At 39.8% G+C, this 27,649-nt stretch overlaps 1 protein-coding gene across 1 annotated transcript in view; it reads right to left on the bottom strand.

Annotated features, from left to right (window-relative positions):
- The window catches only part of itfg1 (integrin alpha FG-GAP repeat containing 1), an 86,339-nt gene that overhangs the window by 35,671 nt on the left and 23,019 nt on the right, over positions 1–27,649 (bottom strand). Inside the window, exons 9-10 of the mRNA XM_086072213.1 lie at positions 23,878–23,972; positions 11,401–11,546 (exon numbers count right to left, since the gene is read on the bottom strand). Coding sequence (XP_085928339.1) covers positions 11,401–11,546; positions 23,878–23,972 — 241 coding nt within the window. The remainder of the gene's footprint in view (positions 1–11,400; positions 11,547–23,877; positions 23,973–27,649) is intronic.

Raw genomic sequence — 27,649 nt, 5'->3', positions numbered from 1 at the left:
TTACACACTAACCTACATGATCTAGTTTAGTTTTATAGTAGCTAGGCTGGGAGTTGATTATAAATTAAGTTAAAACACAAGAATGGGGACCAATATTTTAACATTAAATCATTAAATTGTACTTTAAAATATCGTTGCTATGTGAAAAAACACTTGTAAATTTTTTTCATTTTTGGGATGTCTGCATTCAGTTTCATCCCCAAAACATAAAAATGTAAAAATGAGAAAAATGGACATAAGTGTTTTTTACATAGCAGTGATGACATATTGAGGTATAATATGGATTGTTTTACCACTATTTTTGTTAATTGTTCACTAAATATTATTTTATTACATTTTTCATACTGCATTTGTCTCATGGTAAATACATTTTACATTAATTCAGGCCACTTGTGTTACCATTAATAACTATAAACTGTTCTTAACCAAGTAATGATAATTTTATTATTGTGAGCAAGTACAATTGATTCTTATGTCACTGTTTTTAAAACAGGACGTTTTTCTGGACTACTTAAAAAAAAAAAGATGAACATTTAGAGTATACCCACTTTGCCAAGGACCACTACCACACTGCTCTTAAGCCAAGATGGCTGACTCCCATTTCAAAGCCGAGTTCGTTCCTGATTTTTGTGTGTCCTGTCATGACGAACACGTGTGCTGGATGATAATATTTTCAAATGATCCAGGGGGGGAAATATTTCTATTTCAATCACTTCCTACAGGGAGCAACTGATTCTTCAACACTATAGGTTAACATGCTATTCATTTAGCCACCTAGCCTCTTCTCTGAAATCCATCCATGGTGTTAAAGTAATAATCATAGCTGACCTTAACTATGAGCAAATGAGCAATTTTCAAATAAAATGCCATCTTGAGTTTCTGGCCATTGTATGCCAAGGTGTGTGTTTGTACCTTTGGGGCATCAATTACGGCATCAACTGCGTGTCTGCAGGGAGTCTCCTATTTCTAGCGTTTCCTTCCACCCATCTAATTGGTCTCTGGAGGGGCGGTCGGATGGCGGGAGCGCAGACAGATGATCATACCGAGAAAGCGCTACCAGGGCCACGTCGAGCGCATGCTTAGCTGTGATCTGCCAACCCACGCTCGGGTTCGCAGGCTACATTAACCCGACCATCTGCTCCTTGATCTGAACCCCTTTCACTCTTTGCTGTCACATCGTTGGACACGAGCAACAAATTTTAACACTATGTTTTAGGTACGGAACATTCACAATTCCCACACTGATAACATTTATATTAAAGCAATGAGAGATAATTTTAAAGAAAGTCAATATTATGAGTTTTTATACAGTATCGTAAGCTGTTTTAAATGACCAACCTCCCCACGATATCATGGTAATTGTCATATCGTGAAGTTTGGATATCGTTACATCCCTAATAGTCAGGGGCCCAACCCTGACACGAGAAGCAAAAATAAATAAATAATAATAATTAAAAACTGACACCCCCTTTTAAAATGTTTCAAATTGCCTACATTAAAGCCTAAGGCATACATTTACCACAAACTAGATCTGTTTCATCTCAAAATAAAATAAATAAAAATAAATAAAAGGTTTACTGTACAGACTATTTGATTTAGAAAAAACTGCACTGGTAATGCGCATGAAGAGATTTGCGGTGATTTATACTAAATATAAAAAACAGGCTAAATATAGTTTTCAACGTACATTGACACGATTCTTATTTAGACAGGGCTTTGGGCTGCATTTTAGGGCATTTCAGAAAGAGCAGGAAAACTGAATAGAAATTTTCAGCAAATAGTTTGGGATAGGTTCCACATATAAAGAAGCTTTGTCTTAGCGATAACATACCTGCAGGCCGCCTGCCTGCAGATGTTTCTGTGAGTAACATCCACGACTAAGCGACTAAGTGTGCATTGTTCGTTTGAGTCCTAAAAAGCGCGGGGCCGACTCGGGAAAAACTGGATTATCCGTCATAATCCCAAACGGCGATCCTTTTATATGCCCGCGATTAGTTGAGCGCAGCACAGTGTCGACACGCTGTCGCTGCATCGGTGGGATTAAAGGTTCTGATGGAGTCAAAACACCTCACGGGAGGTTCCTGTTACTGTCATGATCACACTACTTGAGAAAAAAAAAAGACAAGATTATACAAATATTATTGCAGCAGTAATAAATAGATTATCCATTGACACACGATCTGCGAGGCCCAGTGGACAAAGAAAACGGTGCAGTTGACTCACGAGGCAGACATTAGTTTTCGCTATAAAAAAACTAAACAAAACTGGAGACAACAACAAGACGTCTCTGACATCCAGAGAAGGACTGATTTGAAATGGCATTGCCTAGCAACAGCCCGCTAAGATCTTGGCAGATGCTTGGTTGGGCTGCATACAGATAAATGGCGAGACAAACAGAAGACAGACACACTGAGATTAGTTACGCTGAAGTTCGGGCGCACAAACTTGGGTCCACCACTTTGACTCAAAAAATAAAGTCGGCTATCAAAACTAAATGTACAGTACAGTGAACTCTGGTTATATGCACAGGTTAGGGACCAAGACCCACCACAAACGGCAACAATGAATGGCCAAATATTGTTAATAATCAGCTATACTAAAAGTTGAAACCCTAAATATTGGTGCAACGGATCACAAAAGTCACAAAACACTTTTTCCCATTAAATAATTTTTTTCTTCAAAATTTCTAATAAAGCTCTTTAGGATTTAGGAACGCAACTTTAAGTGCAATATGAGGCAGAAACATTCTTATTTTATACATGGTCCATGTGTAAAATAACGTACGTAAAGTATTAATGGCTCAAAAGTTGTGTTCCTAAACTCTAAACCGCTATGTTTGACATTTTGACTTGAATGTTGTTGTTTTTTTTAAATCAGCAAAAATGTTTTATAAAATACGTGAGGAAGTTCTATTTATTTATTAAATAATTATGAAAAGACCTCAAAGCGCAATTTATGGCACATTTCCTTCCTTTAAACATGGAGAATGAATTACAAAGTAGCCTTGGTCCAGAATATTGAAAAAGGATTAAAGCAAGCCAGGTACCAGTTGTTAAACTTACTTACCAGCTGGCAGCTAGACACTTGTTGGTAATGCTAACAGTTAGTCTTTAGCCGCTTACGTCGGAGATTTATACCGTATCATACAATGACGGTGTAATTAATTAGCGGTTTCATAGCATTCTAGATTAGCGATTTATTATGAGTTGGGAATAGCGTTGTGTTGATGTTGGTCGCAACTATAATTTCTATCAAAACTACGATAAAGAAAGCCTAAAAGTCTAAAAGGGAAGTCAAGCTAGCCATCACGTCACGACGTGGGCTAATTTCCACGTAAAAGTCTACTAAAGCTATTTGCATTGCCGTCAATGTATTACTGTATTTGGTCAACTTTATTTTAAAGTTAGGTTTAGCGGGTTACGTTGAGTATTTTTCAGCTTCCTTGACATGTCCGAATGGTGTCCATTGTGAATGTGCACTGTTGCCCCCCCCACCCCACACACACTTATGTCACCCCTATCTTGAGGCACGACTGTATTCCCATTATTCGCCTACAGGAGAAACTAAAGAAAGTAAAGCGTTCATCTTCCATGAAAAAACATTTGTGCACACAGAAGACCATTGTGATTTGATGTTGGAACGATCCCCATCATAGGTTAAATATTTTCTCTTATTATTTGGCTGGCGTTGACCCACAGTTCGGAGCTGCGCACGTCACATTGTTGTCTTCACCTCCCTAAGGCTTATCTTGTTGATTCGCGGTCAAAAACCCGTCTGATGAAAAGCGTGACATTAAATGACGATCTAAACGCATCCCTCGGTGTCAGGTGCTGCGCTAGGAGTTGCTCCGGTTCAGCCATTTTCCATCTGTGACCTCATTTCGCCTTCCCAAAATAGCTCAACGTGTGCGTCGCGAGGTCGGCGGGTGACATTTAGACCCCCCCCCCCCCCCTTCTCTCCTGGTGGTCTGATGAAAGCCGGGCGGGCCCATTTTGCATTAAATGCTGGGAGGCAGCGTGATGCTCGGCCTCCCCGGAGTTGGAAGGAAATGGAAGTGTGAAGTGGACGCGGGAGTCCACCGGGGAGACCCCGAGTTGTGTCTGTGTGTAAATGGCTCGCTCTGCATTCACAATAGAAGTTTTCCTCTCTCATTCCAGGCTGTGCTGTTTTACTAATGATGATTTGTGGTGGTAGCATTAGAGCCTATAATTCAGCCTAAGTGCTCCCATTCTGACTCACTGCGATGAGCAATAGGAGTTAAAATTACCATAAATACTCGCAAGTCACATTTTAAGTGCAGTCTACTCCAAAATCTGTTTCTAACTTGATCACTCGAGCACATAAAAAGAATGTAATGAATGAATAAGGATACACATCCCTCAAAGTGACCTCTATTTTACAATTATCCAAACATGACACAAACTGAAAAAAAGGCAAAAACCTACAAATAACAACATTCAGGTTATATGTTTAAACTGTTTAAACAGGAGGTGGGTTCCATAGAGGTGTACATTCTGCAATTGGCTGAATTAGGATTATTTGGCCTTGGGGAGGTCTGTACTCTGCTGCCATTCGTGCTTAAATTGTGATTTAATGATTTTGTAACCTAATCCAGCAGTCACATTTAAAAGCACTTGAATTACACGTTGAGAGAACAATGGAACACATTTTCTATTGGCCCTGGGTGAACGCTTACCGCCAGCAGGACCTTGACTCTATTGTCAAGTGTTTTGTCTGTGCTAAATAAAACACACACACACACACACACACACATAGAGGACATACGCACACACATACGCTTTCCGTGTGCGTCGCCATGGTAACATTCCGAGCTGATCTCCATCAGCGTGGATCAAAGTCATTTTTGAAACTCAGCTCAAATTGCCTTCGCTTCTCTCGACACAGCAATGCTGACATTGCTGTCAAGTAGCCTGCTTTCAATACATTTTGTAGGATTTCAAAAAGAGAACAATGGGCTTTGTGAAAAAATTGGCATTTTTCCCCATTTGGCTTTTAATTTGGCTTTTATTTGTACCATATCCTTAATTTAAAAAAAATAAAAAATCATTATGCTCAGCAAAAAGGAACAAAATATTTTAATGAAATAATTTTCATTTAAGTTGCTAAAATTAATCAATTAATCAACAACTATTTATGTAATGTAATTTAGTATTGACTTAGAGCCATCGTTAAACAAAATTGTCCAAATTGTCCCGAGTTCAGCCTTTCAACAGCAATTAAACTGATTCTCTATCAACCCCTCTCATGTGATATTGCATAATTGCTGCTTAGTTGTTTTAATCACTAAACAATACCAAATAAATAACAATACTGAAATTGGATAATAAACAGTCATCGAGAATTTTTTTTTTTAAAACACTTTAATGCTAAATAAAGTTTTTTTTATCCGATTTTTTGATTAATCAATATAATAATAATAATAATAATAATTAAATAATGAATTCTAAAAATGTACAGAACATCTCGTGACTTCAGCTAATTGTGCATCTTAAAACAAAATATAATATTCTAAACAATTTCAAACGGAACCTCTTCAAATCCCGTGAGACTTCAACTCGCACTAATAAACTGGCTTTTATGCGCTGTGCGTTACTAGTGATGACGGAGAATAAATGTCATTTCCTGGCTTCTCGCAGGTATCAGTCTACGTCAATGATGAAAAAAAAAATGGACAGCTGTGAGACTTGACTCTCAGGCCCCCTTGCAGCAATTTCCCTCTGAAAGTTCGTAGTAGTTTTACATAGGTTACTTAGCTTGATATAGTTTCTAGCGAGAGCATTAATTTCACACATCTTAAACTTGTGTTTGAATTTTTACATTCATAGAGAAAACTGATTGGTCCTCGCAGTAGAAAATGAAGTAAATATCTTTATTCCCACCTTCATGACACCGACATGATACATGTATACTTGGCGCACTGACACATATCTACTGTAAGTACACAGACTCTACAAGTCCCTCTGAGAGCCACGAAAGCGTAACGAGGAAGACAATTAATTTTCAATGTTAAATGGGTGAGTCGAAGAGGGAGCCATTATCTTTATCCTTTCCCCCCCGCAGAGTATCTATGACAGGAAAAAGTACAAAAATAAAATAATGTATGAGATAATTGCTCTCCTGTGTGTTTATATACTTGCTCAGAGGGTACTTCAGCGAGGGTTGCTCCCCCTAATGCTATCTGAGACACCCTCCGAGTATTCCAAATGTTACACAGACAATTTATGAATAGACACAATATTCACTCGAGGATTGCATGTGTAGTTAAAGTAAACCATTGTGGATTTAAGCGTGTTAAGATATTCTCAGGACCTCCACTCCTGTAGATGGCGGTAATGAGCATTCCCAACTGCCTCTCGTGAAATGCAAAGATGCCAGGATTTCGGGGGGGGGGGGGTCAATCACGCTCCTCTTTTGCATGTAATCTTTTCTGACCCGAATCATCCGCTGCGGTCTAAGTCCGATGACCTTTGTGGCATTTAATCAAGATGCCATATTGTCATGTGTGAACAAGAAGAAACAACGTGATTGCTGCTCAGCATAATCTCCTATCTATAGGCAAACATGTCACTGCTAAAACAAACAGAAAATTTCTACAGAAATTATATGTTTGACCATGAGGGTACCATGATGGCGGCTAGCATAGCCACGCTGATTATGCGAAATCAGAGTAACGATGGACATCCTTTTTCTAATTCTATTCGTTCACAAACTAAATGGTTAACCCCAAATTAATTGAAATATTTAACGAAACAATTTAATTAATGAACGGACCAACTACATAATATAACAGAAGCTTACAAAATTGATATACTTGTAAAAAAAAATCTACCTACTGACCTACCTGCATCTACGTATTGTATCTACCTACCTACCTACCTACTAGGGGTGTGCCCCAAAAATCGATTCTCATAAGAATCGCAATTCTCATTTAGTCCGATTCAGAATCGATTTTTAATGTCCCAAAATCTATTTTATTTAAATAATTTTATACTGTCTTGCCTTTGTTTGTGTGTGCATTTATTGGGAGCGCTGTTCATGTTGTACTCGATTTGGCCACTTAGGGGCAGTGTTGTTCCACGCGGTCTACAGTTGTAGCCACATTAGAGAGGAAAAAGTCACAATCAAGTTATTACAATAAAAATTGTTTTTTTGCAGCGTGGAGCCGTTCTTTTGAGTGATCAAAGTGCCGTGAGTAGCTCGCTAATTAGCGAGTCAGACTGGAGTAGATCATTACGATTCCTTGCACATCTATAAATTGAAGCAAAAATCATTGTCAATGAAATCATTTTGAATAAAAAAATCATTCATAATCGAAAATCGATTCTGAATCGAATCGCAGGCCCCCAAAAATCAGAATCGAATCGAATCGTGAGACATTCAAAGATTCCCACCCGTACTACCTACCTACCTACCATTAATTAATGGACTTTTGTTTTGTCATCTTTAATCACACAGCTGTTCAATTTTGATTACATCAGAAGGGGGGACAAGACAACATAGATGACACGCGGAAACACCTGGGGAAAAAAACGTGGCGAGCCGCTCTCCGTTGTTCCTCTTAATCCCAAATGATTAGCTTGTGCGCAGTCTGTGATCTTGTGCTGCAACAATGCTCAACACACACTCAAGGGATGAGACAGCGTCTGGAGGCATCGTCTGTCCCGTGACCTGGATTTAATGCTTGCTGCTTTTAGGAGCTGCCGGTGGAAATGACACCCAGGCTCAAAAAAAAAAAAAAAGAGGACGATGCTAACACAAACAGACTTGGATGACCGACACTGAAGTCAACATGGTTTCTCTCTAGATGTTGTATTTTATTTACTCAGAGCTAGATTGCACACAGACCATCTTGGCCCGTTTTCCTCCTGGCTCGCTGTCTGTCCTTCACTCGGAAACTTTTTGGGTACTCTTACTCTTACAGGGGAGACGTCTGACCAAATAATTTGTTGTTGGAATTTTTTAATATGCATCAAAATCAGCCAAAAAAAAAAAAAAAAACCAATAGATTGGACACTATTTTATAGCAAAGAGTCTAGTTTGAGAACCACAGGTGAAAGGTACCAATGTGCAATGGGGGATTGAAGCCAACTTACAAAATAGTAACAAAGGTCTAACAGGCCTTTTTGTGTAAGCGGCAATCAGATTGTGAAGTTTAATACCCAAGACTTACTGGCCTGGCTCCTTTGTTTTGAAAGCAACTGTCATCTTCCATCCAATTATCTGAATGTGTTTTTTTTCCTTCGATTTCTGTCCTGTGTAAGGTACCAATGCAGGATGTGGTTATGTTGACAACAATGCCATGCATCTTAATTATCAAAATACACAAAGCCAAATCAGCTGTGCAAATACATACTTGGACTTGCTTCGAGGATTTCTGTTTGACAGACATGACAGGCCAATGAATGCTAGTTCTACGTCCGATGTCCCAATTTGACCTGAGAGCCAGTGTGAAAGGGCTTTTATTTACCATAATTTCGGGGTAATGCTCATGTAGGATGCATTAGCCAGAATCAGCAAATCCATAAGTTGAATAAATATCTGCGTTGCTAATGAGTAAATGAGCTGAGGTAAGCTGACTGGGGAAAATCAAATGGCAATTACTTAAGGGAGGTGTACAGAAATTAAAGGTAATTTACTACATATGAAGTGATTCTTTATAAAGTTAAGAAGAGTCTTATGAACTGCCTGTTAAAACATTTGTTTATTAGATAGAAATATTCTATTTGGAGGAATTTTGATGCCTATAAAACTCAAATGTATTAAATGTGGCTGACCAGAAACACAGAAGCCTCAGTTTTGGTTGTTTTGGTTTACTGACTTGAGTTAGTGGACTCACCGGAGACAGAGAAGACACGAAGTTAGCCGAATCAATGGAACCACCCCAGCCTTAGTCGGTTTGGTTTAATCAAGTTAGCAAATTCACCAGAAACACTGAAGACATTTAATTCAGTTGTATCCGTTCTCTTATACTCAAGCCAGTGGAGCTCCACCAGAAAAATCTCGAAGTGTAGTGATTCTGACATACCGGCTCAATTACTTGCGTCACAGAAGAAAGCGGACTCGGATGATTGGACAATATTGGTTCACTAACTTGACTTAACTTAGCCAACTCAATGGAGTTGGAACACTGCAAACTCAAATGAGTCGACATCGGTTCACTGACTGAAATGAGCGGGCTCAGTCGATTCACTTTTATCAGCTTATTTATAATTAACTTAAGAAAGAAAGTGTCTCTGAGTCACACAAGTCCATAACATGAATCTACTATACCACTACTACAATGCATAGTTTCAAACTCATGTCATGATGGTCATTTTGGTACTAGAAACTGTGGAAATCCAACATTGAACCGGACTTTTGGTGAACAGTCGTGATACTATCAAGCACACATGGAGATTTCAAGCATATCGCTCTTTCCAAATGTGATCATTTAAAAAGCAGCCTTTCCCTTAAGATGGCAAGCGCTTGTGAAAGCTGCTAAAAATAACCCAGCGGGAGGATGAAAAGGCTGAGGGAGCAAGAGAGCTTGGATTTAAGTGTTTGCTGTCTAAATATTTGCTTGGGAGGAAATCATAGATTGTGCGACAGGGCACACTAATACAATCTCCAACATAAATTATGCTAGGGTTAGCTTTGGTGACTACCATCAGCACATTTATTGCGATATCCAAAGCGGTTAATGTCACCATATAGTCCCAAAAGATTCATCGTCTGAGTTTCTAAGGCTCTGCTCGGCTTTGAAATGTTTTCTGGCTCATTTCTTCCAAGCGTTTATTTCCATCTATGGACTTAAATCTTGGTGTGATTATAGAGTCCAACCTAGATTTCAAAAGTCACTTTAAACCTGTGACTAAGTCTGGTATTTTTATTTTTATTTTTTACCACCTGACGACCTTCTCTAGGATGAAAGATCTTCAGTCCTAACAAGATACAGGGTAATGCAGTAAAATGAGTTTGAAATTATGGTAAAGGCATATGTATGATTTAAACTGTTAACATAGGCAATTATGAAGGAGCTGAATGGCAAAATTCATGGACCAAGACATTTAGTGATTCAATTAAAATTGCCATTTAAAGAGTCCTCTTGATCCTGCTATTCACATTTTAAGACCATATTGAGGTTAATCCTGAAATTTCTCCAGAAACACCGACAACCCTCGCTTTATGCTAGTAGGGTATGTTTGCTGCTTGTGGCGGATTACGACGCCACGGGCTTACAAACGCGGAGGAAATGGAATAGGAAGCTCTAGCAGCTCGTGTGATTAGTGTCGGTGAGAGCGCAGTCATTTCTCCATGGCAGGGGTGTGGTGTCCTTCAAGGGTTAAGCCCGGTGGGATTTAGCGATGATTATATGTGGCTTTGCCCAGAATGTAGGGTTCAAATATGTGCGTGTGTATATGTCTTTTGAGGCTCTTACCGACTATCCTGCAGTCTCTGACAATGGCCACAGCATGCACACATACATACATGCGCACACACACACACACATCAATCAGTATGCATCAATGGTCACAGTTCTGACCTCTTCAACTATCTTATCTTCATCTCTTAGAATAATCCATATAGGTCCTTCAATACACGCACGCACGCACCCCCCCCCCCCCCCCACACACACACACTGGTGTCTACCATGTGTACGTCTCGGCACATGGCGTAATGACTTTTAAAAGGGCTTTCTTATCAGCGGTCTGTCTGCATGCTGAAGATCACGCTCACCTTAGCTGCCTTCTTTCACTGGTGCAGGGCCGTGCTCAGACTGACTGAATTATTGTTGATACCTCGCTACTTACGTCCATGAAATGCATCAGGAAAAGAGTGAGTGGGGTAAATTGCAATGGAAAAGCAATTGAAAAAAAAAAAAGATTATTACAAAATAAATTATAAATGACAACTTTTATTAAAATGAAAAAGATAAAAAAAACAAAAAATATATGTAGATGAGAGAATTGTGTTGATTCCAAAAACAAAAATATTAATCAAAAAATTAATTAAAAATGTCTAGGCAGTAGCACTAATTGTTATTATAGTAAGGATAAAAAAGAAAAATACACAATTTAATTCATTTTAATACAACATTTTTGGGATCTGTGTTGTGTTTATAGTCTGAACTTTCAAAGTGTTGCTAAAATATGTAGTGCCCGTGACAATAAAATATGCCACCTCTGAATTGGGATTCCATTAGGTGTACTAAACGTTGTGGCTAAGGTCACGTTACATCTACAGGAACACAGATGACACGATTATCTGCAAATGCGCCAAATCTCAATGTAATCCTATTACTGGACATATTTGTCAAGAGAAGCTGTGTATTATGGTTCATGAAGAATAATGATACATCAAGCGATGTTATCTGGTGGTACATTTTCAAAGCAGCCCTACCTGCCGCTGGTGTTGCGGAGGACCACCAGGGCGTCGGGGAAGCCGTCCAGGTTGTAGTCCCCCACGTGCAAAGGCTGGCTGGGCTTCCCAGGCACAAAGCTCCACACTGTCCCCCTCTGCTCGAAGTCGGACAACACGGGGACCCACTTTTTGAAAGAAAACAAACAAACAATACAGTTAGCAATTCAATACATGGTAATAAGTAAAAAATAAATAAAAATCATACTATGTTCAGGCATTTTGAGGTCCCTGAAAGTGACAATTTATCGATTAGGTGGAAGAATATTAAATGGCCAGCAGTAATGAAATAGGTTTGCTTGTATAGTGAGCCTTTAAATTAGCAAAAAAAAAGAAGAAGTGTTTCTCATAACCAACATGATGTCCACTCTATTTTGTGTCAAGCACAATTTTTCTTTTCTCAAGAACTGGGAGTACTTGATGGCAAATCTTCAAAAATTATTCTCAAAATGCCATGCTTTACTAAACATCACAAGGTAAAATTCATAGTCACTCATCTGTCTGGGTCTTATTTGGGCAAATTTCCCAGTCGGAGTTTGCCAAAGTCCTGGAATTTTTCCTAAATGGCTGCTTTAAATAAAAAATGGCCAAACTTGTGATTCAATTTAAAGTATGAATCCTCAAGACCTTTTCAATTTCAATTTGATGTAGATTGCTGATAATTGTGTCAGGGTTAATTTTCTTTCAAGAATAGGCCCCCTTTCAGGGAAATGATTAAGAAACCTTGATACCATACTCTGCTCGTATTAGATGGTGCAGAAAGAAAAGCTTCACAATCTGGCATCACCCATCTGTTTAGGATACATTCCAGGGTCTCATTTGAGCAAATTCCCTCATCGGAGTGAGTAAGAAGTCTGGAATTTGCCCAAAACGCCTGCTTCCAACCAACATGGTTCACTTCCTGCATGACTCCATAAGTCTTTTTTGCACACCCTCTTTTGATAGATCTGTCCATTGAATATTGTCTCGGTTGGTCAAACTCTCCAAGGAGAAACAGTGAGTCTTTTTTGTTGCAGACGGTAATATAGTCAACAAGGTGCTCCAGTTCTGCATTACAGAATCTGACTGATGGCATTAGTGGGTACAGAAAAAGTAACAGCTTAAATGTCCCTTTATGACACCTCTGTGGTACCATTACCACCTCTCGCTTCCTATGATTTCCGTTTCACCGAGCGCAAGGGAAGCTGCCGTCTTTCTCCTTCAGGCTAACGGAAATACATTTGAAAAGTACGTGAAGCCATTTCAAGCAGCGGATGAAAGTTTCACGTTAATAGCGCTCAGCAAGTGACGAACTGTCGTGGCGAGTGTTACAATTAGCCGATGGCTGACAGATTGAATAGGATTCATGCTGGTACGGGGAAAGGGAAACTATAAAGTAGCGTCCCTTGTTATCCCCCTAACACCATTGCAGGACCATATTTATATCCCAGCATTGTTCTGCATAGGCTTCCAGTCCAGCGTCAACTAACAATTATTTTAATAATAGGTTATTTCTTTGACTAATTGATGAATCCGATTAAGAAAAAAACTTTTTAAGTTCCATCCGTTTTCAAAATAGGATATTATTTCGAATTGACGGTGCGGAAAATGCTAATTGTTTCAGTCACTGGCCCATAATATGTCAGAAAAAAGGCAAAATTTTTGATCATTCTTTTTCAAAGTAAATGCAAATGTCTTCTTTCAATTAAACACAAAGACAATCAGTCTACTTTCATGGATGATGACAGAAATGAGGATATTTACTGTTGAGGTGAATGTACACGACTTGGCGTCCAAAACAACGGCACACTTATGTGATGATCACCGATAAATCAAACACTCAACGTTGAACTCTCTAGATTTAGCACGTATTTAATGAGACTTAAAGCGACAATGATCTGTGTGTGTGTGTGTGTATGTGTGTGCCCTAGCAGATGCCGGTAGACATAAACTATTCATGAACGTTAAACAGAGAGCAGGTGCGGTGGGATCCACTGCGGAGATGCTCACCTTTAAGTGCAGCCAATAACGCTAACTAGCAGCAGAACGTCTGAGGACCGCAGACTGATTAGCGATTACGTTAACAGCTGCTAACATCTATAAAGAAGGCATGTAAATCATACTGATGTCGTTGGCAATTCCCTCCCAAAAAGATAAAAGGCTAGAAAACCAGTCTGACACATTTAGGGAGGCGTCATTCTAATGAACACATTTTGAGTTTACCCTTGAGGGACTTTAACCAGCTTTGATATCAACTCAATCAAGGCAAAACACTTCTATAAAGTACTGGGACTCAAAATATCTAATAGGGGTAGGATGAGGGGTAAAGGTTAGATTTATGTTAGGGTTTAGAGTTTTGGACAAAGTTTAGGTTTATGGTCAATTGCCCTTGGTTCCGCCCTGTGCAGTCGCTATTCCCTTACACTTTTGAGGCCGGGTGATTACAGTGGAACTGTTCCTCAAAACCAGAAAGTCATAAAAATATAGTACTGTATATACAGTACACACAAATTGTGTTTTATAACAATACTTAAAGGATTAGTCAACCCCCCAAATATTTTATGACAATAATATGTTCTATGCAGCCCCACTAGTCTAAATATGTTATTCTGTTTAATATTGTGTTAGTGGAATATGAGTCAAGCAGCAAAATCCAGCCGTTGACTGAAGATGACATCAACGTTGCTCAGGTCTCAGGTGACAACCAATCACAGCGCAGCTTCAGAAAACAGGTGAGCTGTGATTGGTCGTTGTCTGAGCCCTGAGCAACATTGATGTCATCCATCTTCAGTCGACAGCAAGTGGCAAAATGGCCGCCCCCTGAGATGGATAAAAACAGCTGAATTTTGCTTCATAACTCATATTCCACAAATGTAGTATTAATCAGAATGTCACGTTTAGACTAGTAAGGTCACATATAACATATTATTGCCAAGAAATGTTTATGGTTTACTTCCACTTTAACAATAGTTACAATTCATATGTACATGTGGGTGATACATTTTAACTCTTCAACCTCCAAATAAAGGAAATAAGAAACCCAGAACCTGGCTTGTGTTTTTCTGAAGATAAAACTGAACTCGCAGCTTAAAAGTGTTTCCGGCTCGCTCATTAAACGATTGTCCACTGATGGCTTACATTGAGCTCTAAGAGGATGACTCGGCAACCTTATAGCTGCAAAAAAATTTGCTGCGTTTAATACTCATGCCCTGGAGTGCTTGAAATGAACATGGTCTGTTAGCACAATGTTAGGCAGTCCACCTGGGCACATTTACAAACTGATGTTGGAAGAATTAAGTTAACTTTGAGGCTCCAAGTTGAAGTTTATGCTGTGTCTCAAAGAGGCACTCTCAGTAAAACTTTATACAGAGTTCCATGAAATGGCATCAATGTGTTTCAGAATTATTTTATGCAGTAAAGACAAAACCAAAAAAGAAGAATAGCTGCCTAGGACAGACAGCCTTGTGGGATGCCACAGAGGCAGGCGATAAATTTCAGCAAAATAAAAAGAACTTTTCTCTTCATAGACTTTTTGGACCGTTTAGTCATTTTTGTTGGCATAACATAGAAAAGAGAACAGAGGCTAAGAGAGATCCTTGTGGGATGCCACAGGGGTAGGTGGAAAAAAAAATCTTGCAAACACATTCTACTTTTTACTTAAGATTTGGATAAAAATAATAATATTTTTTTGGATAAAAAAAATAATATTTTTTTGATCCATATATACACTACCAGTGTATGTAGTAATTATCCTTGGATAAAAGTGAGATGAGTTGTTATTATCATTCTTTACTTTATTGCCTGAACACACGAGGCGGACAAAATGATGGCCTGAATTGAGGCAGAAAATATCACAAAGTAAAAAGATCTCTTTGGTCCTTGTGTATTATCGCTCATCTATTTTGCACTGTTATCCGATTAGCGTAGTCACACCCGAAACCCGATGGATGGAAAATGAATCCAATCTGACAGCAGACCCTGACGCAGCTATTCCTATTAAAACAGCATGATGTTAAGGCGAAAGAAGTGGCTGTATATCTGCCAGTATATGAACATGTGAGTGTTAAGATCCAAATGACCCAGTTAATGGAGATGAAGACACTGATGGAATTTGCACTGGCAGTAGTAATTCCATGCCTTTAATGCAATGGTTTTCAAACTCGGCTCCGCAAGCTGTAATTTGTGTGGCCGCAAAATAATTCGCCATAAATTACGGATTTCATTTAAAAAAAGTGCATAGACCTATCTAAATAATCTATGGTAGGTGTGCTTAAAAAAATATACTGCACCAATTACTCCTCCTAACCATTGATTAGGGCCAATTAAGCGATGATAGTTATCATGCACTATAAATCTGACATCCGTGCATGCATGCAGAAATTCTAGCTCTCTCATTTTTTTCTTTTAGAGTTGTACAGGTGAGAAAAGGGGACCTTGGTCAAATATTTTTTACTGACTGACTGTTACTGTTTTCCACCGGTGTACTTTCTTGCAATATGGAAAACAATGTGAAAATAATCCTGCTCATATTGTCGGTTTCTTAGCGGAAACAAAATTTTTCATTATGTCACTGGAATGGACTAAAAATTAGCGAAATAAACCAAATCGTTAATCATTGTGTTTTTGTTCACAGCCACGATGTTACTGGAAGCAGCGCACTGGTGGCAATGTATAAAACTGAATTTATTTCTATTTAATTGGGTTATGTTCTATCAAACAGGTCAATAATCTTTATGTGTAAAGTTAAAATAATTATTCCTATGTCATTTACTTGAAGGTGTTAATTATGAGAGGGTCCTTGCAAAAACATCTCTCCTCTCGAGAACCTTGCAATAACTGTTCGTGGGGAGAGTGGGCTTTTTCTTCCAATAAATATATATATATTTTTTTTTAAGCAAAGAACCGAAAAACACTTGGGCTACATATGTTTTGCATTGCATGGAACATCAAGATTCAAATCCGAATGTGGCAAGCAAACACACACACAAAAAGGCTGGTGGACTCCCGTCGACTTGTCGGAGAGCGGCTGTCGCTTCATTAGGCCAAGAAATTAAAACACGGGTGGCAGCACTGGAGTTTCAGGGTTAACGCTGGGGAGCTGGTGTAAGATAGACAGACAACAAGGCAATTGAATTACTTTTAAAAGCAGCTGTGTGACCAAGTAATGGCTTTTTCTGATGCCGCAGACATAACGACAAGGGAAATGTTCATCGCATCAGGAGCATCCCGGAGATGGGGCGAGTGAATGGGAAAGGTTTGGATGATAGCACAACATTTCCTTCTAAATGACAATTTAGACTAATGCGTGCGATCAGTGATATGTCTCAATTCAGAGGCTGGAGAAGGATGATGTTAAAAGGCAATTAATAATATTGCATAGGAAAATTCTTTGCAGAATAACAAGATACAAGATACATACAGTAGTAGTGTTGCTTTCAGAGAAAGCTTCTGCACTCCGCTTTGGAGCATCCTGGCGGATTGCCAAGTTTGATCCGAATGCACAACCCCCCCCCCCCCCCAAAAAACCTATTTTCTCAAAAACAGAAGAAGAGGATCACTGTCTTGTAAATAATGCCAAATGTAAGCAGGCAAGTCGTGTAGTTCAAAATGTTATACGTTTAAGCCAAGCAAGCCCTAAATTGAATCAATTTGGACTCGAGACAAGTCATGGGACTTGACATAAGTCCCCCACCTCTTAATTCTCCCGCAGTGGGCCAAGCTGACGGTAACGTGATAAGGAAAAGGATACTCGGCTGTCCTCAATTCCCTTATTAAAATATAGAGAGATTTATTTGAAATGGGATGAATCGAGAAAAAAAAAAGGGGACGCGAATCCCCCAAATGCAGAAAAAGAAATGCAAATGTGGAGGAAGTGGTTGAAATGCAAATCACGGGTAACTTTCAAGGTAGGCCCAAGAGTCAATGTTTGACTTTGAGTGAGCATGTCATTGATCTCTCACCACGTCAGAAGTGTTTTCCATGACTTCGCTTTTTTCCCCCTCCATTCGTCATATTAATCAATCTGAAGTTTTTTGTTTTTGTTTTTTTACGTTTGCTTAACTACATACACTTTGTTGTAAACTTATTAAAGTTGCTTACAATGTCTGGAGTGTCCCAGAGCGCAAATTGGCACCAGAATCGAAATGTACTGTATTTGGGAACTGGGTTACTCCAAAAAGGAATTTAATTTTTCAGTTATTTTGTAGAGTAGACCTATTGAACGGGCCCAGTTCGTTTGACATTCAAGAAGTGCAGTGCAGTACAGTACAGCAATTCTCTGACTGTAATTGTCACCTTTCTGTGACAGGCTTCAGCTCACTGACAATGAGGAAAACCGCTATAGAAAAATGGACGAATGAGTTTTTCAAAATATGTCATTTCATCTTAATAATCACTTTAGAAACATTAAAACATGCCTTTTCAATACTGTTCATAACGTTGAAAGCATGTCATACCCAAGAGATTAAAGTTGACGTAGCAAAAGGTTGACGGGTGGCTAGGACTTCATTTGTGGGTGTTAATGAGGTCATAGCCGGTGTCAGAGATGGAGTGAGACCATATGTCGATATCGCATGTCCAAGACCACCGACCGGCTAAGCGGGGCGGACTGGGCGTGGCACTTCGGCTGTCTGGCCAGCTGGCTCTGGGTTTGGGCAGGGGCTGCTTTGCTGCTGTTGACGGATGCACACTAAAAGGAGCTTTTACACTCGGGTGATGAGTTTTCAAACCAAACTTGTCTGGGCCTCCACTTGTGTGCAGTGTCTCGCAAATTCTTTTGTGTTCAGAGAGCAGAAGCTAATCGAGCGCTGACGTGTGAGTTGCACAAGGCCAAGTGGATGTGACCCCTGCCAAGGCCTGTGGGGGTGACTTGTGCTTCCATGCAAACTACGAATATAACAATATACGGGGTGTCTATGAAGCCTCTTTATAATAAAGAAGATACAATCCAAAAGCAGTTGAGACAGAAAGTCTTTCATCATATTAGATTGGAGTATTTTTTTACAGTAGTGTCGGTATTTTTATTTTTTTTTATCTATGAAGATTTTAACATTGAGAGTGCTTAAACGAGCGATATATGTGGAAACAAATATATGTTAATGCATGTCTGAAAAAGTGTATGAAGTGTGTGGTTTTATAGCCTTAAAACACATAATAAATGTAAAAAAATAAAGTTGACTACTTCATGGATTTCACCTCCTACGATTATTGTTTGGAATGCAATCCCGGTGATAAACGAGGGAACACTGTACTCACTGAGAAGGCCACGTTTTCAAAATGTTGGTGTCGTTCTACGGATGTCCACAACTGCAACCAATCCTATAATTTTCTATGCTACTGCTTTGATTAGGTGACTAGTTTCAGTAAAAACTATCCACACCTATTAGGTGGACCCCTTAAAATTGTTGTGATGTAATTTTATATAAATAGCACAATGAAAGATTATTAAAATAGGCCAGTGGTCCCCAACCACCAGGCCGTGGTCCGGTACTGGGCCGTAGGCAACTTTGGACCGGGCAGCACAGTTGAAAGAATAAAAAACGTACTATACTTCCGGTTAATTGATTAGCCGAGGCTTAAAAATATTTTATTTTGAAAAGTGACCGGGTTCTCTTAAATCTACCTATCTCTTAAATGCGCCAACTTGGCACATTTAAGGAGGGCGCTGCTAATAGTTACATACAAATGGCTTTACATTTATTAATATATCTACAAAATACCCCAGTTTTTGTGTTGCTTGTATCATTCATAAGCATTACCATAGTGACCTCGCCATATTAAAGCATTGTTGTTACCCTTGTTTGTGCTGCTAGTAGAGGTATTTAAGCATACAAAGTGGATTTGTTGTTGTTGTAGCCTTTTATTAATCAGCCGCCACACAGCCAAGCCCCCAGACAGACTGATGCGAGAATCGGCCCATACGTCATCAATCTGCGACAACGCGTCGTCATCGAGCTGCGACCATTACGTCATCACTGGAGGAGTATCCTGCATATGGTGTCAATGTTTTGAAATCTTTCCACTCTGAAGCCCGGTTTCAAAAGTGATCGATTTCAAGCGCCGAAATCGCTCCATCGTGTGGACGAACGGCCTAAACGGTAAGGAACTTGTCAGGATACATTGAAACTGGCTTTCATGTGGACGGGTCCTAAATGTGACATTGGTGTGTGCTTTACACAGGCACATGGCTGTTTGCGTTTAGGTAATTAAATGCGTGGCGGTGGAAGAGAGTGTCAGGTGTAAAACACCACACCCCCGTTTCCATTCTCTGCTATTCCCTTACACGCATGTGCTGCAATGCCTCTGATACTAACTCTAAGCTGGAAAATTGAGCGTTTCTTTCGTCCTCCCGTTCCGTGTTGTGAATTTTCACTCGGAACTGCTTCGGTGGGCTGAGTGAAAGCCATTTTTTACCCCTGCATTTTTACCAGTGCTGTACTGCTAAGGCACGGATGCAAAATGGTGGGGTTGAAGTAAGCCTGGCTTTTCGACCATGATTAACTTCTCAGTTTACTTACAAATTGACTAAACGTGAGGTTAGTGAATACATAGCTATAATTATTTTGTATGAATGATACATACACAGGTTCATTATACCTTCTGCCATCTAGTGGAATATAATTTCATTGTTCTGTCTGTCACTATTCATCACTAGCATGGAAAGATGTAGTAGTATTATCTATTGTGGTACGTACTCTTTTCTTCTTTCTTTCTTTTTCAGACCTATTAATTTAAATTAACAAATTTTCGCAGCAGAATCACTGGATTGCAGAATGTAAATAAAGACACTAACGGATTTATTTTCATTCATTGGCCAGGGTTCTCAACCATTACTACGATCGTAAAGTAAAACTCATTTTCATGGCAGGCTAAACATTCAATGTCCCATGAGCCAAAGTCCACAGTTGGATCTTTATAACCATGCAAGGTTGTGTCAGAATAAATATTATAAAGCAGAAATTGGTAGAAGCTATCCTGTCGTTATTTTATTCTAGCGAGGTGAACTTAAGGTCTGCAGGATGTTAAAGACACACAAGGGGGTGTATGCCGATTAATGTTCTGGGGCTGAACAAGAAGCCGGTGTGCATGTAAATACAACACAAGCTGGTTTGGACTCAGCGGGGAGCCCTTGCCAGCCCGAGGGTATCTCATCAAGTCTTGTATTTTCATTTTTCTTTTCTCCTCCCCTCACCAACACTCTCATCTTCCTCCTGCTACTCTCTGATGACATGTTCATCTTCAAGAGGAAATGAAGGCAACAGAAATAACTCATCCCCATACCCATTTACACCCCCCCCCCTCCACACACACACACACACACACAGAGTCAACTACTGCCCAGGCATATTTTCAAGAGGCTTTCAAAAACAAAACTCTCTTGTGAAACTGTAACCTAGACCGCAGTGTTGAGGTTTTTTTTTTTACCATCCAAAATAACTGGATAGCTTTTTTACCAGGCTTGGTCAAACTTTTTCTTGCAAGTGTTAAATACATATGAAGGAAGCAAGGTGCACTTTGACATTAATCTATGATAAAGGTTGCTGAAAAACATGGATGTTTGTAGTTTTGACTTTGATTTAAATAAGTGGTTTTGAAATGAAAGCATATGTAAATATTTCAGAAAAATGTATGTTCACAAATTAATTTTATATTTAGTAGGTTATTCAATTTCAGTATCCTAAAAACCCAACATCTCTCCCATACCAGAATGGTTCAACCCAACTTGTCATATACCACATAGAATAACCTGTCAATCACTTGAAAACTTTATTTAAAATTCAGTTAATTATTTCATTTTGAGAACAGAGCTTTATTATGATCCCAAAGGAGGACACTTAATGTTGATCATACTTTTTATGTGCACAAATATTTATTTATAATTCAATTAATTATATCTTTCGTTTTTTTTGTTTTATATTTTTATTTGCAAATAAATCAAGGGACCACATAAATACAAATAGAGTTCCAAAGTTTAATAAATCAGACAATGATGGTGCAGCCCTGGGTTTTAAGTATTTTTTTTTCCCCAATCAGAAATGCTTTGCGCTGGTTAGGGGGTACTTGGCTGAAAAAAATATTTCAAAGGGGGTACGTCGCTGCCCTCTAAAAGAATCAGAATCGTTTGTAACCGTAATCAGGAACATCATTCAATCGTTCAAACTGGCATTATTTGCAATCCTAATAAATGAAGGCTGACTATATTTTTGAAGAATAAATAATGTATGTGCTAACTTGTAGCTCAAAAGATATTGTTGGTCTACACACAAGAAGACAAGCGGTTGCAGTGTTTCTCATTGATTGACATTGTCACCTGGCATGCGTATTACAGCCTTTTCACTTATTTTGAATGGATTTGACGTTTTCTTCTGTGGAGCCTTCATCATAGCTTCCATCTCAACCATGTAACCACGTGTTCTTCATCCATCAGCGATGATAACACCTCCTCCTTCTCTTCGTCTTCCTCTAAGCAACAACCCTTTGGTTTATGTTACCCTTGTCCTTAACCACATCTTTCTATGCAATTGGTTTTTGATACTGACAGTGAAATGTGACACAAGAAAGACGAGAAAAATGCGTGTCTAAAATGGAATTCTCGACTGTGCATGAGCGCGCGTGTGTTTGTGTGTGTGGGCGGACATGCCGGATAAGCCGATAACATTTCTATTTTGGATTGGGAAGGGGTGGGGGGAAATAAGCAAGTGGAAGCTGGTTCTATGGTGGCAGAGGATGGAATGAAAGGGAGTCAGGCGTCCTGCCAACTGGTAGGATGTAAACTGAAAAGACCAAATGTGGGCGTTGGTGTGTGTGCGTTTGTGTGTATTGTTTAAGCATCGGCATTCCTGAGTGTGGATCGAGTAGGATTTTAAAAGTCTGATCTGTTCGATTTGTTAACAAAATGTTACCTCATGCTAAATAATATGGGATCACAATGGTCTCCGAGGTTGGGATGTCTGTGCCACATTTGAGAGGTTTTGTGATTAAAAACTTGTGATGTGGGTTTTCTCCAGGTACTTCGGATTCCCCCAAATGTTCCAAAACCATCATGCATGTTAGGTTGATTTAAGACTCAAAATTGTCCAGGGGTGTGAATGTGATTGCTTATTTCTCTGTACGCGCCCTGCGACTGAGTGGCCAAACCCCCCCCAATACATTTTTTTTACATTGGCTTTTAGTGTTTGCGTGAGGTTGGGTTCTGCTGATATGGTGCAAAATAGAGTCATGAAACATACATACATAAAAAAAAAAAAAAAAAGAGTGTGGACCACAGTGAGAATGCATACACAAAACAAGTAACACAGCAATTAGAGGGCAATGTTTTCACCTGCTAAGATGACACTCATGATTCCGTAACATGATCATCAGCCTCATTCCGCAGTTCCTAAGTAAGCACGGGAACGTTGTGAAAGTGCTCACTAGGGTTGTTTTTTTGTGGAGGGAAAGTGTAGATTAAAAAGTCTCTGCCCCCGCAAAAAAAACAAACAGACGTTTTTCATTTTGCCTCGCCTGAATTTCCAGCTACGTTTATTTTTTGGGACAAATGACACCCGCATCTGCTGTAAATCATTTCTTACATAAGCGACTTGCAAACTCAGGAAAATATCCAAGAAAAGCCAGGTTTCCCTGCAGTGAAGGCACCGTTTGCTGTTTGAAATAAAATGGTACAATCACTGATGTTCCTTAACCCCCACCCCCAAGCATTTATTGTATAATTCACTACTTGAAATATGTTACCGCTGCACTTGAGTGCATCGTTTGCTTTTCAAAAAGAAGACAAGCTACTGATGCAGTTTCCCAAATGGAAAATATTTAAACTATTATACAATGGATCCCGATTATTCACGAGTGATACCACAAGCTCAAATTGCAAAAATCTGCAAATAACTGATGCTCGTCATAATTTTCCTCAAAAAAATAAATACAAAATGCGATTGTGCGAATAATTCGGGGAAATGTTTAAAAAAAGAGCAAATAAGATGTGGTTTAGGTAAAAAAAAAAACATGAATAAGCAGTTTTCACAAATAATAAGAAAGTTTAACTCATTGGAAAATTTACTGGTGGCAATTAAGTACTATTTAGTTTGTTACAAAAAAAAACCTAATGATGTTACACTTTAGAAAAAAGAAAGTATTTCAACTATTTTATCTTAAATATTTTTTTAAGTAAATAATTGGGTTTGAAAAAAAAAATGTGCTAAAAATAATTTGTGGGAGCAAGGAGAGCTAAATTTGTAATTATTTGTTCTACTTGTTTTGTGATGAAGAGAGAAACTTTTAACTGCTTGATATGCACGCTGGGCTGGAAGTGCTAAAATGAGAAAAATAACCTTCCAAAAAGATCATGAAGTGCAAATTATAAAAACAAAACAAAACAAAACAAAAAAACACTGCAGTGAAAGAAACAAAAATAGAGAATATTTAAAAAGCAGAGATGTCGTCAGAATCACAGTAAGGGCGTTTCAGTTAGTGTGTGTGTGCCTGCACCTCTTTGGAGCCTGACGTGGCCAGGTAGATCTTGCTGCGTTGGCAGGCATCGTCCAAGCACACCGGCAGGAGGTGGTCCTGGTAGCCGTCGCCATCTGCCAGAATTACAATAACAGCATTAAGCAATAAGAAATAAATAAGAACAAAACAACAACAAAAATGTGCCGTGCTTGGTATGAAGAGAAATAAAGCAATTTCCCAGAAGGGCAAAATAGTTTTTTCTGTCATTTGTGTTTTCTATAAGCGGGGCGTGGGGTAGGTGACATTATTTTAAGGCTTAATTGCCCAGTCCGACAGGAACCTGAAGCAAAAGCATAACATAAGATGGATACAGGGTGACATAATGTTAAGAGAGGGAAAAAAATACACAATGAGAACAAATGTAGTCCTTCAGAGGCTGACATTCACCATTCAGTGTTTACAGTCTACTACACCCACCCACAAACTAATGCAGTCCCACCTGCCCATTCCTCCATGAATACCTTTCACTAGTCTTTCATCTATCTTTTATCCATAATGCTATCATTCCCACTATTCCCCTTCCTCACTCTCGTCTGTCACTTTCACTCCTTCCCGTCGAGGCGGCTCCTTGGCGAGTGTCTCCGTCCATCTTTGCCACTCTTTGTTCACTGCGTGCCTCCTCCTCCCGAGAGCTTTTCATCTATAGCAGCCCCCGAGGTGACAAGGTGATTGGCGGCGGAGGAGAAGTAGCAGCAGGTATGGAACCAGGTTCCAGGAAAGCAGAGAGGATACAAGCAGGTATCAATGTCTGGCCTCAACTTATTGATGTGCACCGTAAAGAATAATTTATAACAAGTTGTTTTTTCTTTTTAAGATGAAGTCAGTAGAAACTCGTTTTGATTTCGATGGCACCCTAACACCATCTTTGCATCTTCTTTGTTAAATTGGAGCCAGTACACACCTGCCACTACTTAAAGTGCGTCGGACTAACAGCAAAAAAAGTTCAGACATTTCCAGCCATGGTCCGCAGACAGCTTCCACAGAATCAGAGGGATCTCAGTGTTTAAAAGTATCAGTCAGGTAAAAGGCACACAATCATTTCCAAGGGATTAAATATACCATTGGACACAGTGTAGACAGGCATCACGTGGAGTAAATTATAGTGAGTAGTGACATTCCAAACAACTGGACTTCCTTCCAGAATTGATGCACAGATGAGAAAAAAATGGGTCATGGAGGCTGAGGCAATACTGAAGGAGCTGGGGTATTTTTGGGCAAGCATGTAACAGCTATCTCCCATTTTTTTCTTCTTCTTCTTAATGTCTGGGATATGGGGTATGCTACATTTTTCAAACATACACTTGAAATCTTCTAAACACGAGTGAGAAAATGTGTCATGGTCCGATAAAACCAGTATTGAAATTTTTGGGGCTATAATTCCCAAGGTATTTTTGATGCCAACACAACACATGCTCATCACCAAAAGCTTATCACCTAGATAATGCACTACACATTTTCAATCTGAACTGCTGGCATGCCAGTGTAGTACTTTCACTCTTTTATTACAAAGCCGCTCCGTTGTAACACATGCAGAATGTGGCTTGGCATTGTCTTGCTGAAATAAGCAGGGATTTTCAGCATTACTGGGGCCTTCACAGATGTGCAAGTTACCCATTCCATTGGCACTAACACTCCCTCATACTATCACAGATGCTGGCCTTTGAACTTTGTGGCGGCAACAATCTGTAAGTCTTTTACTTATTTGTTCTGGAGGACAAAACGAGCAGCAAATCTACATCACGACAATGCCAACATCTGATCTGCTCGCTTTGCAAGCCTTTCTCCTTTCATAGCCTATTGCAAACAAGTGACAACTACATCGATATCAAACTGAAACCACACCACGGACTCATTTTTACCTACAGTATGTTATGCATAGAACAGTAGGAGGAAAATATTTTTGATTGAATAGGACCTTTTAAGGCGGCCCAGCCAAAGTCCAGACCCGAATCTTGTCAAACGTCTGTGAGGTGATCTGAAGCAGATCTATGCACAGGACAGGAAAAATGTCCTGTGCATAGATCCTGTGCATAGATCTGTTTTTGAGTGTTTTTGCACAAAAAACAAAGTCTAAACACTTTTCCACATCAAGATGTGCCGCAGTGTAGTCAGTCTCGTCGGGGGATGAAAGGTTGACAAGATAGGTAAAATGAGGGAGGAAGAGGGGTGTGGAAGGCGATAACGGAACGAGGCAGACGGAGAGGAAGACAGAGAGGAAGAGAGGTGGAGAGGTTGCTTGTAACACGATATAATAAGATGAGTGGAAAGGGAGCAGCAGAGGGGGAGCTGGGCGGAACTAGGCTAGCCTGTTCACACGCCGGCTTACCTGAACACACACACAGAGTTTAAATATCACATCAGAACACATTTGTGTCTCGCTGTATGAAAAGTCTCCATATCTGTGGAAGTCTGAGGTCACGCAGCAGCCTTCGGAGCCTTCTCACTTCCAACATAGCCTCAATTCTATCTGCCCCCGATCTGAAAAGGCTGTTTTTCTTGAGTCCTGTTTCCATCCTACCTGCCTATTTCCAACTCCCCTCTTCCGTACCTGACTACCCCCCCCCCCCTTCCCTACCATTCTTCATCCTCCCCACCTCATGGAAATTGGGAAGATGTACGTCCATACTCCTTGCCTTCATCCTACCTGCTTTCTTCCGAACTACCTAATATAAACCAGCTTCCTTCTTAACCACCAACTTCTTGTCTCATTAAACATTTGTGGGGGGGTTTTGTATCCTCCCCCTACCATCTTCCTTCATATTGGCCTCCTGTCCTATTGCCCTGTCTCCCTAGTTCCTGTCTCATAATGTGACTGTCCTCCTTCCCGCCTACCTCCCTACCTGCATCATTGGTGGACACGGCCATAGGAGCGGTGCGTCGCCTAATGATGAATGATGCAGCAGGACCATTGTCGCTGTGAATACCGCAATTACCTCAACCACAAGGCAAAGGGGCATGTTTTGTTCCTTGCACAGGCTGCACGTTAATTAGGAATTTACGTCACAAGCCAGTGTTTCCATACACACGTGGTTGATAATTGTTTCTGCAGTGCTTTTACACTCGCTATGACTAGTTTTAATGCAGTTTTTAAGCAAAATGAGTGAGTCACTCTTCAGGCCAGAGAGATACCTGTCTTGTGATGAGAGAGGAAACATTGATGAGGATAACAGAGGTTGAGAAGGAGACGGGTCAAGCAGAATGAAAGATAACAGCATGTTTCATCTAGGGAGGCAGTTCTCTGTCTTCTCACTGAATTGTCAGATTAGAAGAAGCGTGACCCTCCTAGGCCTCCATCATCAGCTAACAAGGGCAGCGTCGCTCAAGTGGCACTTCCAGAACCGAAGCGCGGTGAGAAAGAGTTCTTTGTTGATGCCAGCTTTGTGTGTGCATGTGAGTAATGCAATAACTATTTTGGGAACCAAGGCAAAATACACAAAAATGCAACACGGATGTGAAGCATTACTACATATTACATATTAGCAGGGCCCGATATTCACAGTGGCAAACTGTGCTATGCGCTATCTTCGCCATACCAGCTTGCTAGCAATGAGCTTCAGGTAGCTAGTTAGCTAGCTAAACATTAGCAGTGCAGAACTACTCTTAAGTCACTACTCACCGCCTCCAAGGTGGTGAAAAAGCTACACTTTTAACAAGTAGGCCTATCATTATCACAAAGGGATGACGATGGGGAAGTCATGCTAACTGCTAAGCTATCGAGACTTGCAGTTACTTGCTACAGTACACTTTTCAC

Source organism: Leptonotus elevatus, chromosome 3 (genome assembly GCF_054856555.1).
Source record: "Leptonotus elevatus isolate MCC_2025b chromosome 3, RoL_Lele_1.0, whole genome shotgun sequence".
Lineage (NCBI taxonomy): Eukaryota > Metazoa > Chordata > Actinopteri > Syngnathiformes > Syngnathidae > Leptonotus > Leptonotus elevatus.
The sequence above is the reverse complement of the archived record's forward strand: the minus strand, read 5'-3'. Positions and strand labels throughout refer to the sequence as shown.